This window comes from Rana temporaria, chromosome 5, assembly GCF_905171775.1.
Source record: "Rana temporaria chromosome 5, aRanTem1.1, whole genome shotgun sequence".
Taxonomy (NCBI): Eukaryota; Metazoa; Chordata; class Amphibia; order Anura; family Ranidae; genus Rana; species Rana temporaria.
Window position 1 is genome coordinate 415,589,625 of NC_053493.1, and position 19,212 is coordinate 415,608,836.

A 19,212-nucleotide genomic window follows, 5' to 3' on the forward strand; every position below is an offset into this window, starting at 1 on the left:
AACAGGGTGTGACCTTGACAGGAAGGGGTGGGTCATTTTTCTATTAGGAGGTGCAGATATGTAGTCAGGCCTAGGGCAGAACCAAACCTTAATATACTACTGCATATTAGGGCTTATTTAGACCGGAACCGATTTACAGCGTGTTTTTATATTGTGGGAGGAAACCCACGCAGGCACAGGGAGAACATGCAAACTCCATGCAGATGCTGTCACGGGCGGGATTCGAACCAACGACTCTTTTGCTGCTAGGTCAAAGTGCTATACACTACACCACTGTGGTGAACGAACATGATTGCAGCTGAAAGCATGAGATCTTTTTTTTTTTTTTTCAATACCATGCTTTCCAGCCGTATTGACCCCGCCTCTCTCCATAAAGAGGACCTGTCACACACTAGTCCTATTACAAGGGATGTTTACATTCCTTGTAATAGGAAGAAAACTGATCATTTTTTTTTTTTTTTTATTTCAGTGTAAAACATTATAAAACTAAATAAAAATAAATAAGAAAACCCCAAAAAATTTTTTTAAAGCGCCCCGTCGCGACGAGCTCGCGCACAGAAGCAAACGCATACGCGAGTAGCGCCCGCATATGAAAACAATATTCAAACCACACAAGTGAGGTATCGCCGCGATCGTTAGAGTGAGAGCAATAATTCTAGCCCTAGACCTACTCTGCAACTCAAAAAATGCAACCTGTAGAATTTTTTAAACGTCGCCTATCGAGTTTTTTAAAGGGTAAAAGTTTGACGCCATGCCACGAGCGGGCGCAATTTTTAAGCGTGACATGTTGGGTATCATTTTACTCGGCGTAACATTATCTTTCACAATATAGAAAAAAATTGGGCAAAATGTATTGTTGTCTTATTTTTTAATTCAAAAAAGTGATTTTTATCCAAAAAAAGTGCGCTTGTAAGACCGCTGCGCAAATACGGTGTGACAAAAAGTATTGCAATGACTGCCATTTTATTCCCTAGGATGTCTGTTAAAAAAATATATATAATGTTTGGGGGTTCTGATTAATTTTCTAGCCAAAAAATTGTGATTTTCACATGAAGGAGAGAAGTGCCAGAATTAACCCGGTGGGCAAGTGGTTAAAGTACTCATGGCTATAAAGAATAGAGTCATTGCTCATTAAAAAAAAAAAAAAAAAAAGGGGGTCCCTCCAAATTAAATTACCAGGCCCTTCAGGTCTGGAATGGATATTAAGGGGAACCCCGCCGTAAAAAACCCCCCAAAAAATGGCGTGGGGTCCCCCCAAATATCCATACCAGACCCTTCAGGTCTGGTGTGGATTTTAAGGGGAACTCCACCCCAAATTGAAAAAAAAAATGGCGTGGAGTCCCCCTAAAAATCCACACCAGACCCTTATCCGAGCACGTTGACCTGGCCGGCCGCAGAAAAGAGGGGGGGACAGAGTGCGGCCCCCCCCCTCTCCTGAACCGCACCAGGCCACATGCCCTCAACATGGGGAGGATGTCCCCATGTTGATGGGGACAAGGGTCTCATCCCCACAACCCTTGCCCGGTGGTTGTGGGGGTATGCGGGCGGGGGGCTTATCAGAATCTGGAAGACCCCTTTAACAAAGGGGACCCCCAGATCCTGACCCCCCCCCCTGTGTGAAATGGTAATGGGGTACATTGTACCTCTACCATTTCACCCCAAAAAAATGTCAAAGTGTTAAAAATGACAGTAGCCGGTTTTTGACAAATCTTTTAATAAAATCTTCTTTTCTTCTTCCCTTCGAGTTTCTTCCGCTGCTTCTTTCTTCTCGTCAACATCTTGCCCGACGTGTTCTTCTATCTTCTCCGTCCGTCCTTCCGCCTTCTGGTCCCGCATCTTGCCCGTTGTCTTCTCCGTCCGCCTCCTCGTCCGCATCTTGGGTCTTCTGCGGTCTTCTTCTCGGTCCGCCGCCTTCTCGTCCCCTGCGTTTGAATTTGATTTGGCCGCCGTTTTCCCGCTCCTGGGACCCGCCCCCCTCTGACGCCACAAGTAAACTCCTTAGAAGGTCATGTGCGTCAGAGGGGGGCGGGGTCGCAGAGCGTCACACAGCGGGGGAATTCAATTTCAATCGCGCCGCCCGGAGAAGAAGTTCCCGCCGTGTACACTCATGTGACCCCGCCCCCCTCTGACGCACATGACCTTCTAAGGAGTTTACTTGTGGCGTCAGAGGGGGGCGGGGTCACATGAGTGTGACACGGCGGGAACTTCTTCTCCGGGCGGCGCGATTGAAATTGAATTCCCCCGCTGTGTGACGCTCTGCGACCCCGCCCCCCTCTGACGCACATGACCTTCTAAGGAGTTTACTTGTGGCGTCAGAGGGGGGCGGGTCCCAGGAGCGGGAAAACGGCGGCCAAATCAAATTCAAACGCAGGGGACGAGAAGGCGGCGGACCGAGAAGAAGACCGCAGAAGACCCAAGATGCGGACGAGGAGGCGGACGGAGAAGACAACGGGCAAGATGCGGGACCAGAAGGCGGAAGGACGGACGGAGAAGATAGAAGAACACGTCGGGCAAGATGTTGACGAGAAGAAAGAAGCAGCGGAAGAAACTCGAAGGGAAGAAGAAAAGAAGATTTTATTAAAAGATTTGTCAAAAACCGGCTACTGTCATTTTTAACACTTTGACATTTTTTTGGGGTGAAATGGTAGAGGTACAATGTACCCCATTACCATTTCACACAGGGGGGGGGTCAGGATCTGGGGGTCCCCTTTGTTAAAGGGGTCTTCCAGATTCTGATAAACCTCCCGCCCGCATACCCCCACAACCACCGGGCAAGGGTTGTGGGGATGAGACCCTTGTCCCCATCAACATGGGGACATCCTCCCCATGTTGAGGGCATGTGGCCTGGTGCGGTTCAGGAGAGGGGGGGGGCCGCACTCTGTCCCCCCCTCTTTTCTGCGGCCGGCCAGGTCAACGTGCTCGGATAAGGGTCTGGTGTGGATTTTTAGGGGGACTCCACGCCATTTTTTTTTTCAATTTGGGGTGGAGTTCCCCTTAAAATCCACACCAGACCTGAAGGGTCTGGAATGGATATTTGCCGGGAACCGCACGTCTTTTTTTTTTTTGGTTTTTACGGCGGGGTTCCCCTTAATATCCATTCCAGACCTGAAGGGCCTGGTAATTTAATTTGGGGGAACCCCTACACATTTTTTTGTTTGTTTTATGAATGAATCCCTTTAGAATTGTCAGAGCCGACAATTCATTATAGCCGCGTGTGAATTTTTAAATGACTTTTTTCCTTCTGAATGTCACTTTGTGCAGGGGGAGTTCTAAGTGCGGGAAAAATGCGCTATTTCACATGCTGACATTACACCCCCCCTAGGTACGAAATTTAAAGGAATATTTCACTTTTATTGTTTCACTTTAAGAATTATTAATTTCACTGCTCCCGAAAAAACGGCCGTTTTAAAAAATAAAAAAAGCATTGATACATGTTCCCTGGGGCAGGACTGAGGTCCCCAAACACTTTTTATGACAAAACTTGCAGATTAGCCTTTAAAATGAACACTTTTGATTTCTCCCATAGACTTCTATAGGGAGTTCGGCGCGGCTTTACATATTAGTTTCAATGCGCCGGCTGCTACGCTGGTTCATGCGCCGAATTAAGCCTCCACCCGGAGTACTAATTAATGCATGAACCAGCGCAGCGCACATAGCTTAGTAAATCAGGCCCAATATATTACCCATATGGGGAAATATAAAAGATGATGTTATGCTGAGTAAATAGATACTCAACATGTCACACTTTAAAACTGCGTACGCTCGTGGAACAGCGCCAAAAAACGTCAGTACCTAAAAATCTACAGTGTACAGTACCATGAGTGAGTGGTGTCACCCCAGGACAGGAAGTGTGTTACTGGCAGGATCTCTAGGTAAAAATAGAAGAAAAAAAACGTCTGAATAAAGAAAACCAATGCAGTCAGCACATCTAAGTATTGGCAAGCTGCAATAGTGTATATTACATTTTCTGAAAAATCATTCAAATCATAATCAATGATAATAGCCCCTAGTCTTATCATAACCACTTAAAGCGGAGGTTCACCCGTACATAAGACTTTTTCCCCTTAGATGGATGCTCGTTTTGTCTAGGGGAATCGGCTAGTTGTTATGATCCGTACTTACCGTTTACGAGATGCATCTTCTCCGTCGCTTCCGGGTATGGGCTGCGGGACTGGGCATTCCTATTTTGATTGACAGTCTTCCGAGAGGCTTCCGACGGTCGCATCCATCGGGTCACGATTTTCCGAAAGAAGCCGAACGTCGGTGCGCAGGCGCAGTATAGAGCCGCACCGACGTTCGGCTTCTTTCGGCTACTAGTGACGCGATGGATGTGGCCATCGGAAGCCTCTCGGAAGACTGTCAATCAAGAAGGAACGCCGGCTCCCGAAGACCCATACCCGGAAGCGACGGAGAAGATGCATCTCGAAAACGGTAAGTACGGCTCATATTTTAATACAACTAGCCGATTCCCCTAGACAAAACGAGCATCCATCTAAGGGGAAAAGATAAAAAAAAAACATCATTGGGTGAACTCCCGCTTTAGAGAACCCCTGAAAACCCCAAATCTTATTATTATCACTATAAGAGAATAAATCACACTTCCCTGTGCTGAGATTTCTCAATGCTGTGATTGGTTGTGTTTGGAACCTTTAGATTTATGACATCTGGAATATGAATCTACTGCATTATTCTGTTGGTTAAATATCATCAGATTCATATTTCTGTGATGTCAGCAGATTTGGGCAGATTTTCTGTTATATTATTATTTCTCACATCGCCCCTCACCCCCAGATATTGTTGTAGAACCTTCTCCCACAGTTAACACAGCATGGAGGGGCTCAGTGAAGGTGGTGGTGAAGGTGTGGAGGTGTCTGATCGGGTCACACAGATCATAAAAGGACAGCTGCCCGGCCTCATAATCCACAGAGATCCTGACTCTGTTACTGGAGAGATCGGGAGATATGATGATCCATTTATTGTCATGTATTAGATAACACCCACCGCTATCCCTCCACAAACCCCAGGACTTGTTATTATTTCCAATCAGTGACTGCACTCCTCTCCTCTCTATACTGGGATAACACATCCCGACTCTGTAATTTTCTGACTCTCTGACATCCACTTCCCAGTAATGTCGCCCCGAGGAAAATCCCTGACTACTTAATACCTGGGCCCACCACTGAAATCTCTCCGGTGTTTCTGGACGATTCTGCTCTATATCTGACCTGGATACAGTTTTCATGTCATCTGATATCTGTAGATTATTCTGAGCTGTGTTCACATCCAGTAATATGTCTGCAGCTTCCTGTATATTGAAGAATACATTTACCTCTTTTATCATATCAGATAACCCTGTGTGTAATGTGTGTGAGATTCCAGACACATCCAGATCCCCTCCATCATGGAGGAGTGTATCATGTCTCTCTCTGTCCTCATTATCTCCCTCCTCAGTATCACACAAGTCCCCTGTGTCTGATTCCTGTAGGACAGTCAGTGGGTCAGTCATGTTACACAGCTCCTCAATGTCCTCCATCTTCCTGGACAGATCCTCCTTCTTTATTTCCAGCTGATGGATCAGATCAGACAATGAGATCCGCTCTTCCTGGCTGGAGATGTTCCTCCGGACTCTCTTCTCCAGGTCCTCCAGATGTCTCCTGAGCTCTATGAACAGGGCAGTGACTCTCTCTGATTTTTCTTGTACTTTTCTCCTGCGATCCTGCAGACTCTGGACTCTTTTCTCCGTCTCCTCTCTCTCTGTCATCAGTTTCTGCAGAACATTTCTCAGTTTCTGTTTTTTATTCTCAGAGGCCTCATCCAGAGTCTCCACCTTGTGTCCCCGGTGTTCTCCATCCAGCCTGCAGGACACACAGATACAGGCAGAGTCCTCAGTGCAGTAATATTCAAGAAGTTTCCTATGGATGGAGCATTTTCTGTTCTCCATGGAAGTGGTGGGATCAGTTAGGACATGTTCTGGTGACTTGTTGTGGACTCTCAGGTGATTATCACACAGAGAAGCTTCACAATGCAGACAGGATATAACAGCAGGTACAGGAGAGTGATAGCAATAAGTACAGAAGATTCCAGTCTTCCCTTCTTCCAGCTGAGTAGATCGGAAAGTCTCCACTATGTTACGTAGTGTTATGTTCCTGTGCAGTACAGGCCGATCCCGGAACTCTTCTCTGCACTCAGGACAGGAATATCCTCCAGACCCCTCCTGTGTATCCAACACATGATCAATACAGACCCGGCAGAAGTTGTGACCACATCTCAGGTTTACAGGATCTGTATATGTGGTCAGACAGATGGAACAGTCCAGCTCCTGTCTCAGATCAGCAGACGCCATCGCTGACAGCAGAAGAGAGAAATTAAATTAAAAAGTTTCCGACAAGGAAAATCTAAAGGGCGTCTCACATTCCTCGGCACAGGGAGGGGCTGAGCTGGTCTTGCAGCTTTTATCTTGAGGAAGTTTGTGGAGAAATAAATGTTTATATTGAAGGTATATGTCCTACATGTTGATACACATTGTACTGATTTGGAGCTTTAAATGACTTCTGCAGACGAGGCACAAAACTAAGTTATATAATGCAGTGTGATAGATATTTGCATGTTGATGCTTTTTGTGTTTAGGAGAAAATTATTTCCAACAGTAAAAGAAACCTGTCCTGAGAGATATACAAGAGCATTTAAAAAAATGTGAATATCATCAAAAAGTTCATTTATTTCAATAATTAAATAAAAAAACTCCTATATTATATAGATCCATTACACGCAGAGTTATATACAGTATCTGACAAAAGTAAGTACACCCCTCACATTGTTGTAAATCTTTTCTTCTATCTTTTCATGTGACAACACTGAAGAAATTACACTTTGCTACAATGTTGTGTAGTGAGTGTACAGCTTGTATAACGGTGTAAATTTGCTGTCCCCTCAAAATAACTCAACACACAGCCATTAATGTCTAAACTGCTGGCAACAAAAGTGAGTACACCCCTAAGTGAAAATGTCCAAATTGGGCCCAAAGTGTCAATATTTTGTGTGGCCGCCATTATTTTCCAGCACTGCCGTAACCCTCTTGGGCATGGAGGTCACCAGAGCTTCACAGGTTGTCACTGGAGTCCTCTTCCCCTCCTCCATGATGACATCACAGAGTTGGTGGATGTTAGAGACCTTGCACTCCTCCACCTTCCCTTTGAGGAGCCCCACAGATGCTCAATAGGGTTTAGGTCTGGAGACATGCTTGGCCAGTCCATTACCTTTATGCCGCGTACACACAATCGGAAATTCCGACAAGAAAACAGTGGATTTTTTTCTGACGGAATGTTGGCTCAAACTTGTGTTGCATACACATATCGAAAATTTCAACCGTCAAGAACGCGGTGACGTACAACACGTATGATGGGCCGAGATCAATGAAGTTCAAAAGGCAGTTCGGCTCTTCTGCTTGATTCTGAGCATGTGTGTTTTTTGTGCGTTGGAATTGCATACAGACGAGTGGATTTTCCGATAGAAACTTCTTCCGTTGGAAATATAGAGAACCTGCTCTCAATCTTTTGTTGGCTGAAATTCCGACAGAAAAAGTCTGATGGAGCCTACACACGGTTGGAATTTCCGACAAAAAGCTCACATCTGACTTTTCTTGTTGGGATTTCTGATCGTGTGTACGCGGCATTACCCTCAGCTTCTTTAGCAAGGCAGTGATCATCTTGGAGGTGTGTTTGGGGTCGTTATGTTGGAATTCTCTATGAAGGGAGGGGATCATTCTCTGCTTCAATATGTCACAGTACATGTCGGCATTCATGGTTCCCTCAATGATTTGTAGCTCCCCACAGGGCCGTCTTTAATATTGACTGGACCCTGGTCAAACATTTTCTTGGGCCCCGTCTTCCATGCAATTTCGCTCTCTGCATACTTTGAGACATACAATAAATAGATTCAAAATCAGTTTACTGAATCAGATCAGGCAGTAAAAGAGCTGCAAGAAGATAGTGGAGATGCCCAGCAGAAGGACACCGGAGAAGAGGGAAGAAGGCGACGAGGAAGACCGGCCCCCCCGCTAGTAAAAGAGCTGCAAGAAGATAACGGAGATGCCCAGCAGAAGGAAGCAGGGAGAGCAGAAGAAGAGACCCCCAAAGTCGGAAGAAGACCCCCGAAGTTGGAAGAAGACCCCCGGAGCTGCCTAATAAATGACTTTTAAAACCTGTGTAGTGTGTTTTTTTTTTAATTTATTTTTTCCTCCAGGTGAATGGGTAGGGGAACGATGTACCTCATACTCATTCACCTAGGGTGGGTGATCCGGGATCTGGGGGCCCCTTATTAAAGGGGGCTCTCGGTTTCCGATAAGCTCCCCGCCCGCAAACCCCGACAACCAATGACCAGGGTTGTTGGGAAGAGGCCCTACCCCCCCAATGCTGAGGGCATGCGGCCTGGTATGGTTCAGGAGGGGAGCGCTCGTCCCCACCCCCTTTCCTGTCCAGCCTGCGTGCTTGGATAAGGGTCTGGTATGGATTCTGGGGGCCCCCACGCTGTTGTTTCAGCATATGGGGTTCCCCTTAAAATCCATACCAGACCTAAGGGCCTGGTATGCCCTTGGAGGGGGAACTCATGCCGGTTTTTTATTTAAAATTTGGCGTGGAGATCCCCCTCAAGATTCATACCAAATGCAGCTGACACAGTGCACTGCGATTACCTGCGGTTATGTGCAGATAGCTGTGCCAGATCGCACCTGTACGCATTCAATTCTATTTTTTCTATACGCAACAAACCGCAGGTAACGAAACCGCAGCTAAACGCAGTGTGTGAATGGTGTGCTTCTAGCTGCTGTAGAATCCGCAGCTAAAAGCACCATTCTATCCGTCCGTGTGAAAGGGGCCTTAAAGGAGTTGTAAAGGAAAAAGTTTTTTCACCTTAAAGTGGATGTAAACCCCCCAAAAAAAAAAAAAATTATGTCACAATGTAGAGAATAAGATTTCCTATCATCTGTGCCCAGTATTGCCACACAGAGTTAATCCAGCGCTGAGCAATCCTCTTTTTATTGTTCAGTGAGATAAAACTGACTTTCCTATAAAAAGCAAAGTCCGTTCCGCCCCCATGCTTTGAGTGACAGGTTATTTACATATCTCGTGCACTAGCCTGCAGAACATGCACAGTTTCTATAAACAGTGCACAATTCACACACCCCTCCCCCTCCCCTCTCCCTTCTAGCTATCCCAGAATTTTCTCCTGTGTTTTGATTAAATGTTTCCAAAACATGAGGTGAGACAAAGTTCAATGTCATGATGAAATGCTCCAGTGACCAGCCATCAGAATATACATAGACAAGTGATTAGGGGAGATATATGTAGTCCGAGCTTCAGTGATCTTCTTATTATTGTTATATTGCAGTGTGTGTGTCTGAGGTCACCTGATCACAGATGCAAAATTCCTATATTACCAGGATGTGTGTTGTGTGGGGGAGGGGTGGATTTCTCACTTTTTATAATTAGAACCAATAAAACTGAATGAACTTAGGGCTGGTTCACATGCTGTGCGACATCGCAAGTGATTCGCACCGCACTGCTGTTCAGATCACGTGCGATGTCTGTGCGATGCGATTTTAGCCATACAAACTGTATGGCTGAAATCGCATCACATTCGGACCAAACACACACAGGACACTTTTTTTGGTCCACACCAGAATCGCATGTGTGTTCACACCTATGCGATCCGATTCATGTCCTAACTGTCAGTTCGCAGTGCGATATGCGAGCTGAAATGGGGGTGTCATTGCCATTGTATGACGCTCCCCAGCAGTTCGCATATGGCAGTGTGAACTGCCGTGCGAGTCGGGTGCGATGTGGGAACCCGCGGTGGATTCGCAGGGTTACCGAATCGCACCAGTGTGAACCGAGCCTTGGTGGGAGCAGTCAGGTGACATTTGTAGGCTGTATGCTTTGACGCTTGGTTCACACTGGTGCGATTCGGTAACCCTGCAAATCCACTGCGGGTTCCCACATCGCACCCGACTCGCAACGCAGTTCACACTGCCATATGCTGGGGAGTGTCATACAATGGTAATGACACCCCCATTTCAGCTCGCATATCGCACTGCGAACTGACAGTTAGGACATGAATCGGATCGCATAGGTGTGAACACCCATGCGATTCTGGTGTGGACCAAAAAAGACTCCTGTGCGTGTTTGGTCCGAATGTGATGCGATTTCAGCCATACAGTTTGTATGGCTGAAATCGCATCGCACAGATATCGCATGTTGTCTGAACAGCAGTGCGGTGCGAATCACAGGAATGCGGAGTGTACAGTGGTGGGTAGTACCTGCAGGATGGTGTCAGGATAGTGGACAGTGTCAGATCATTTTTTTTATTTTCTAATTACATTTTTTTTTTTTATTCAAAAAAAAAATTGTGACCAATGCATTTTTATAATTTTTATACATTTTTACAATAAAACATTTTTAATATTTTTTTTACAATATATTTTTGTACTTGATGGGAGGGTGGGGTTTTATTTTTTAAATATATAAGGGGTCCAGAGGTGCAGGGTGCTGTGTAATGTAAAGGGGTCCAGAGGTGCAGTGTAGTGTAAAGGGGTCCAGAGGTGCAGTGTAGTGCGGGCATGATACAGGAGTTGGATCAGGGACTGCGCACTGCGGGCATGATACAGGAGTTGGATTAGGGACTGCGGACATGATACAGGAGTTGGATTAGGGACTGCGGGCATGATACAGGAGTTGGATCAGGGACTGCGGGCATGATACAGGAGTTGGATTAGGGACTGCAGGCATGATACAGGAGTTGGATTAGGGACTGCGGGCATGATACAGGAGTTGGACCAGGGACTGCGGGCATGATACAGGAGTTGGATCAGGGACTGCGCACTGCAGGCATGATACAGGAGTTGGATCAGGGACTGCGCACTGCGGGCATGATACAGGAGTTGGATTAGGGACTGCGGGCATGATACAGGAGTTGGATCAGGGACTGCGGGCATGATACAGGAGTTGGATCAGGGACTGCGCACTGCGGGCATGATACAGGAGTTGGATCAGGGACTGCGGGCATGATACAGGAGTTGGATTAGGGACTGCGGGCATGATACAGGAGTTGGATCAGGGACTGCGGGCATGATACAGGAGATGGATCAGGGACTGCGGGCATGATACAGGAGATGGATCAGGGACTGCGGGCATGGTACAGGAGTTGGATTAGGGACTGCGGGCATGATACAGGAGTTGGATTAGGGACTGCGGGCATGATACAGGAGTTGGATTAGGGACTGCGGGCATGGTACAGGAGTTGGATTAGGGACTGCGGGCATGATACAGGAGTTGGATCAGGGACTGCGGGCATGATACAGGAGTTGGATTAGGGACTGCGGGCATGATACAGGAGATGGATTAGGGACTGCGGGCATGATACAGGAGTTGTCACAAAGAAGTACAGGCGATAGGTAATTTACTTGTAGAATGTTCTGTGTCTCTGCCTATATGCCTCTCTGCCTGTCTGCCTCTCTGTCCCGACTCCCGGGAAACGTTCTGTGGCTGGCTGCCTTTCCTGCACATGGGAAAGGAGTGACACGAGCGCGCTTTGTTTCTTGCCAGAACGCGCTCTCTCACTCCTTCCACATGGACGCCAGTCTCCCCAGCGCGAGCCTCTTCCTCGCAACGCTGGCTGGCCGTGGGCGTGTAGTGGTGGGCGGAGGAGTCCGCTGACGTCACGACTCCGCCCACAGAACGCCGATCAAAGAAACGCCTACGGATTGTCCGAGATTGAGGGGCTCCAGGCAGGTAAGGGCGGGACTTTAGGTATATAAGGGCACATGCATTCGGCATGTATTACATGACAGCATAGAAATCTGCTATGCATGCCAATTTGGTGTCAGTGGGTTTACATCCACTTTAATGCATTCTATGCATTAAGGTGAAAAAACTTCAGAGTATACCGGCCCCCCGTTATACTTACCTGACCCCTCGAAAAAGTCCTGCGCTCGAGATCCTCTTCGCCGCTCAGCCTGGCCGCTGATTGGCTAGAGTGGATGGATTGAGAGCAGCGCAGCCATTGGCTGGCGCTGCTGTCAATCACATCCAGTGACGGGGCGCGCCGAGGGGCGGGGACGAGTGATACAGTGAGCCGCTATGGCCACTCGCTGTATCACGGGAGCGCGCCCGCACAGACTACACACAATGCAAGCTCTCTCACATGAACGTGTGTAGCTTGTGCGGGGAGGACCAGAGACAGCCGCCTAGGGACCCCAGAAGATGTGGATCGGGGACACTCTGTGCAAAACGAACTGCACAGTGGAGGTAAGTATAACATGTTTGTTATTTAGAAACAAAAATGTTTTTTCCTTTAGTGACCCTTTAATGATTATAGTTGTAGGCAGGACTTTCAAGCTCCTTTCCCTCCCCAGTGGGCAGAATTCAGCAGAAGTGATGGTAGATATGGCCTCAGGGGGACATGATATACATATGAATGCCGCCTCTATTTACATATCAATGCCGCACTCCACGGCTATTTACAACTTAATGCCATCGCTATTTACATATCAATGCAGGTTATTTACATGTAAACACAGGGTCTGCAGGTGGGGTCATCTGTACATGGCAATAGGGCAGAGAACTTTCCACTGAGATATCGGGACATAGCACGGGACTAAAACTTCAAGGGATGAGGACATTTAAACTGGGATAGTTGGCAAGTATGAGAAAAATAATGGGGTCCAGGGCAGACGCCCTTTTTGCCCAGCCTTAAAAACGGTCCTGGCTCCCCAGTGCCGGCAGCATTCATGCAGCCCCAGATCATGACACTCCCACCACCATGCCTGACTGTAGACAAGACACACTTGTCTTTGTCCTCCTCACCTGGTTGCCGCCACACACGCCTGACACCATCTGACACCAAATACCTTTATCTTGGTCTCATCAAACCACAGGACATGGTTCCAGTAATCCATGTCCTTATTTTACTTGTCTTCAGCAAACTGTTTTTCAGGCTTTCTTGTGCATCATCTTTAGAAAATGCTTTTTTCTGGGATGACAGCCATGCAGACCAATTTGATGCAGTGTGCGGCATATGGTCTGAGCACTGACAGGCTGACCCCCCACCCCTTCAACCTCTGCAGCAATGCTGGCAGCACTCATACGTCTATTTCCCAAAGACAACCTCTGGATATGACACTAAGCACATGCACTCAAGGGAAAATGGCTAATTGGGCCCAATTTGGACATTTTCACTTGGGGGTGTACTCACTTTTGTTGCCAGCGGTTTAGACATTAATGGCTGTGTGTTGAGCCATTTTGAGGGGGACAGCAAATTTACACTGTTATACAAATTGTACACTTACTACTTTACATTGTAGCAAAGTGTCATTTCTTCAGTGTTGTCACATGAAAAGATAGAAGAAAATATTTACAAAAATGTGAGGGGTGCACTTACTTTTTCGAGATACTTTATTTCAAGCATTTCTTTCTTTAACTTTTGATGATCATGGGTTACAGCTAGTGAAAACCCAAAATTCAGTGGGCCGGATTTAGATACATAGCAGTATCTGTCGGCGCGGCGTAACGTATCTCACATACGGTACGCCGCCGTAACTTAGGGCGCAAGTTCCGTATGCAGAAAGAACTTGCGCCCTTAGTTACGGCGGCGTAACGTATGTTTGTCGGTGTAAGTCCGCCTAATTCAAATGGGGTTGATGTGGGCGTGTTTAATGTAAAATCACTTTGACCCCAAGTATTTGACGTATTTTACGAACGGAGCATGTGCCGTTCGTGAAAAAATCCCAGTGCGCATACTCGAAATTACGCCGCAAGTCGTCATTGCTTTAGACGTGAGCGTAACTTATGTACAGCCCTTTTTTCAAACGACTTACGCAAACGACATAAAATTTTCAAAACTCGACGCGGGAACGACGTCCATACTTAACATTGGCTACGCCTCATATAGCAGGGGTAACTTTACACCGAAAAAGCCTAACGTAAACAACGTAAAAAAATGCGCCGGCCGGACGTACGTTTCTGAATCGGCGTAAATACCTAATTAGCATATTTATTGCGTAACTATATGGAAGCGCCACCTAGCAGCCAGCGTAAATATGCAGCCTAAGATTCGACGGTGTAAGACACTTACGCTGGTCGGATCTTAGGGAAATCTATGCGTAACTGATTCTCTGAATCAGGCGCATAGATACGACCACGCACACTCAGAGATACGACGGCGTATCTTTGTTCTGAATCTGGCCCTGTATCTCTAAAAAGTAGAATATTACATAAGACCAATAAAAAAAAGGATTTTTAATACAGAAATGTTGGCTTAGTGAAAAGTCTGTCCATAGTATGCACTCAATACTTGGTCGGGGCTCCTTTTGCATGAATTACGGCATCAATGCGGAGTGGAGTGGAGGTGATCAGCCTGTGGCACTGCTGAGGTGTTATGGAATCCCAGGTTGCTTTGATAGTGGCTTTAAGCTCATCTGCATGGTTGGGTCTGGTGTCTCTCATCTTCCTCTTGACAATACCCCACAGAATCTCTATGGGATTTAAGTTGGGTGATGTGAACTCTAGATGGACTTTTTAGGCACCACACTATACACAATCTTAAAATATAATCGTTTATTGATACATAAATATAAAATCAACAAGCGCATTTTAAAATTCCTAGCAACATAAGCTAAACAACCTACCACATATAGACATCCCCACCATTACCCTTAGGCCACGCTGTAACTCGACTTAATAAGTATTATCATAGGTAGCAAAATATGGGCCTGATGTGGGTTGATTTCAAGGGTAGAAGAGCTCAATGCTCAACGCACTACATGTTTCACGCTGACGCACTTCTTCAGGAGCTTCAGGTAGGTACTATAGACAGTAATTACATGTCCCGGGGAGTCCTTCACTGCTCAAGAAACATGGACCAAGGTGTGTGGCATCCACAGCAGTGGTCAACACCGTAATAAAGTAATATAGGAGACAGTTGGTGGCAGAAATAGTGGGGGACGAAGGGAGAGAAATGTTATTGTCTGTTAGACAAAAATATATAAGTATCGTGTGGGGTCAGCAGGATCCCCAGATATTTGTAGAGTAATCTCCACCCCGGTATGTCTCACAAATGTCCCCTGCGTGAGAGCCTGTAGCTCTACGTCGGCTCTCGAAGCGGCCACTAGGGGCTCGTGCACACCGCCGGGCTCGCCCCCGACTCCCATGTGCGTGCCCGGTGGGCGCGATCGCAGCCGGGCACACGCGATCGCTCGTTACAGAGCGAGGACCGGGAGCTGTCAGGGAGAGAAATGCTGATCTTCTGCTCATACAATGTATGAACAGAAGATCAGTCATTTCCCCATGTCAGTCCACCCCCCTCCTACAGTTAGAACACACCCAGGGAACATACTTAACCCCTTCCCCGCCCCCTAGTGTTAACCCCTTCACTGCCAGTGGCATTTTTATAGTAATCCAATGCATTTTTATAGCACTGCTCGCTATAAAAATGCCAATGGTCCCAAAAATGTGTCAAAAGTGTCCGAAGTGTCCGCCATAATGTCGCAGTACCGAAAAAAATCGCTGATCGCCGCCATTACTAGTAAAAAAAAAAAATTAATAAAAATGCCATAAAACTACCCCCTATTTTGTAGACGCTATAACTTTTGTGCAAACCAATCAATAAACGCTTATTGCGATTTTTTTACGAAAAATATGTAGAAAACGTATCGGCCTAAACTTTTTGGGGGATATTTATTATAGCAAAAAGTAAAAATTTTTCATTTTTTTCAAAATTGTCGCTCTATTTTTGTTTATAGCGCAAAAACTAAAAACCGCAGAGGTGATCAAATACCACCAAAAGAAAGCTCTATTTGTGGGGAAAAAAGGACGCCAATTTTGTTTGGGAGCCACGTCGCACGACCGCGCAATTGTAAGTTAAAGCGACGCAGTGCCGAATCGCAAAAAGTGCTCTGGTCTTTGACCAGCAATATGGTCCGGGGGTTAAGTGGTTAATACAAATTTTTACTTGGGGTGCCCAAACTTTCGATCCCCACTGTAGTTCTATTTTAATGCAATTATGTATTAATAAAAAAGCTTTTTCTTTCCACATAGAACTGTTGTATATATCTGAATTTGTCCTGATATCACTTCCTGTAATCACCTACACAGCAGCATGGGGGGGGGGGGAGGGGCAGCACTCTGAGCCAATTAGAGCTTTACAGCTTTGTACACTTCTGTCTGACAGCAACAATAATCTACAATGAAGATACCAACAAACGTCACTTATTTCCTTCATTTTGATCTGTTACATATACACTTGAAAGAATATTGTTCTAGTTATTCAATAAGTGTATAAATCACCTGTGAATCCTGCCAGAAATCCAGTGCTGTCCTGTGCACTCTGCAGTCTGATATTAACCGCTTCCAGTCCGGGCCAATTCTGACATTCCTCTCCTATATGTAAAAATCAGCATTGCTTTGCTAGAAAACTGCTTAGAGCCCCCAAACATTATTTATTGTTTTAAGCAGAGGCCCTAGAGAATAAAATGGTGGGTGTTGCAATTTTTATATTTGCACAGCATTTTTTTAAATGCAAAAAAAAATACGTAATACATTTTAAAACAAACACAATTTTGAAACACAATATATTACCCATATGGGGAAATATAAAAGATGATGTTATGCTGAGTGAATAGATACCCAACATGTCACGCTTTAAAACTGCGTACGCTCGTGAAACAGCGCCAAAAAACGACAGTACCTAAAAATCCACAGTGTGCAGTACTATGAGTGAGTGGTGTCACCCCAGGACAGGAAGTGTGTTACTGGCAGGATCTCTAGGTAAAAATAGAAAAGAATAAAAGACGTCTGAAAAAAGAAAACTAATGCAGTCAGCACATTTAATGATTGGCAAGCTGCAATAGTGTATATTACATTTTCTGAAAATTTTGAATAGTCATTCAAATCATAATCAATGATAATATCTCCTAGTCTTATCATAACCACTAACACTTAATGAACCCCTGAAAACCCCAAATCTTATTATTGTCACTATAAGAGAATAAATCACACTTCCCTGTGCTGAGATTTCTCAATGCTGTGATTGGTTGTGTTGGGAACCTTTAGATTTATGACATCTGGAATATGAATCTACTGCATTATTCTGTTGGTTAAAAATCATCAGATTCATATTTCTGTGATGTCAGCAGATTTGGGCAGATTTTCTGTTATATTATTATTTCTCACGTCGCCTTTCACCCCCAGATATTGTTATAGAACCTTCCAATACATATAACCCGGCATGGAGGGGCTCAGTGAAGGTGGTGGTGAAGGTGTGGAGGTGTCTGATCGGGTCACACAGATCATAAAAGGACAGCTGCCCGGCCTCATAATCCACAGAGATCCTGACTCTGTTACTGGAGAGATCGGGAGATATGATGATCTGTTTATAGTCATGTATTAGAGAACACCCACCACTACACCTGAGCAAACCCCAGGACTTCTTATTATTTCCAATCAGTGACTGCACTCCTCCTCTCCTCTCTATACTGGGATAACACATCCCGACTATGCAATCTTCTGACTCTCTGACATCCACTTCCCAGTAATGTCGCCCCGAGGAAAATCTCTGACTGCTTAATACCTGGGCCCAGCACTGAAATCTCTCCGGTGTTTCTGGACGATTCTGCTCTATATATGACCTGGATACAGTTTTCATGTCATCTGATATCTGTAGCTTATTATAAGCTGTGTTCACATCCAGTAATATGTCTGAAGCTTCCTGTATATTGAAGAATACATTTACCTCTTTTATCATATCAGATAACCCTGTGTGTAATGTGTGTGAGATTCCAGACACATCCAGATCCCCTCCATCATGGAGGAGTCTATCATTATCTCCCTCCTCAGTATCACACAAGTCCCCTGTGTCTGATTCCTGTAGGACAGTCAGTGGGTCAGTCATGTTACACAGCTCCTCAATGTCCTCCATCTTCCTGGACAGATCCTCCTTCTTTATTTCCAGCTGATGGATCAGATCAGACAATGAGATCCGCTCTTCCTGGCTGGAGATGTTCCTCCGGACTCTCTTCTCCAGGTCCTCCAGATGTCTCCTGAGCTCTATGAACAGGGCAGTGACTCTCTCTGATTCTTCTTGTACTTTTCTCCTGCGATCCTGCAGACTCTGGACTCTTTTCTCCGTCTCCTCTCTCTCTGTCATCAGTTTCTGCAGAACATTTCTCAGTTCCTGTTTCTTCTTCTCAGAGGCCTCATCCAGAGTCTCCACCTTGTGTCCCCGGTGTTCTCCGGCCAAACTGCAGGACACACAGATACAGGCAGAGTCCTCAGTGCAGTAATATTCAAGAAGTTTCCTATGAATGGAGCATTTTCTGTTCTCCATGGAAGTGGTGGGATCAGTTAGGACATGTTCTGGTGCCTTGCTGTGGACTCTCAGGTGATTATCACACAGAGAAGCTTCACACATCAGACAGGATATAACAGCAGGTACAGGACAGTGATAGCAATAAGTACAGAAGATTCCAGTCTTCCCTTCTTCCAGCTGAGTAGATCGGAAAGTCTCCACCATGTTACGTAGTGTAATGTTCCTCTGCAGTACAGGCCGATCCCGGAACTCTTCTCTGCACTCAGGACAGGAATATCCTCCAGACCCCCCCTGTGTATCCAACACACGATCAATACAGACCCGGCAGAAGTTGTGACCACATCTCAGGTTTACAGGATCTGTATATGTGGTCAGACAGATGGAACAGTCCAGCTCCTGTCTCAGATCAGCAGACGCCATCGCTGACAGCAGAAGAGAGAAATGAAAGTAAAAAGTCTCCGACAAGGAAAATCTAAAGGGCGTCTCACATTCCTCGGCACAGGGAGGGGCTGAGCTGGTCTTGCAGCTTTTATCTTGAGGAAGTTTGTGGAGAAATAAATGTTTATATTGAAGGTATATGTCCTACATGTTGATACACATTGTACTGATTTGGAGCTTTAAATTACTTCTGCAGACAAGGCACAAAACTAAGTTATATAATGCAGTGTGAATCAGTGGCGTAACTAGAGACTTCAGGGCCCCGGTGCAAGATATCGTGAAGGGCCCCCCCCCCCCCCCACGAAAAGCCTGATTTTGATACTTAATTTTTCTACACTGTACAACAACGTAAAGGGGGGGGGGTCTGCAGCGGCAGTGATGGTGCTATACTCTCCCACCACCACCTGTGCCTTTTACTGA

The 19,212-nt window shown here is 45.9% G+C and overlaps 2 protein-coding genes across 2 annotated transcripts; both read right to left on the reverse strand.

Annotated features, from left to right (window-relative positions):
* Positions 1-4,541: 4,541 nt before the first annotated feature.
* On the reverse strand, positions 4,542-6,599 carry LOC120941623 (E3 ubiquitin-protein ligase TRIM58-like). Its single transcript, XM_040355155.1, has one exon. The coding sequence runs from the start codon at positions 6,341-6,343 to the stop codon at positions 4,763-4,765; it is 1,581 nt and encodes a 526-aa protein (XP_040211089.1). The 5' UTR covers positions 6,344-6,599; the 3' UTR covers positions 4,542-4,762.
* A 10,257-nt stretch (positions 6,600-16,856) lies between these two features.
* Positions 16,857-18,973, reverse strand: LOC120941624 (E3 ubiquitin/ISG15 ligase TRIM25-like). Its single transcript, XM_040355156.1, has one exon. The coding sequence runs from the start codon at positions 18,772-18,774 to the stop codon at positions 17,209-17,211; it is 1,566 nt and encodes a 521-aa protein (XP_040211090.1). The 5' UTR covers positions 18,775-18,973; the 3' UTR covers positions 16,857-17,208.
* Positions 18,974-19,212: the final 239 nt, after the last annotated feature.

Bases quoted from the DNA above. Each gene is read 5' to 3' on its own strand.
- LOC120941623 (XM_040355155.1), bottom strand. From the start codon at position 6,343: ATGGCGTCTGCTGATCTGAGACAGGAGCTGGACTGTTCCATCTGTCTG.
- LOC120941624 (XM_040355156.1), bottom strand. From the start codon at position 18,774: ATGGCGTCTGCTGATCTGAGACAGGAGCTGGACTGTTCCATCTGTCTG.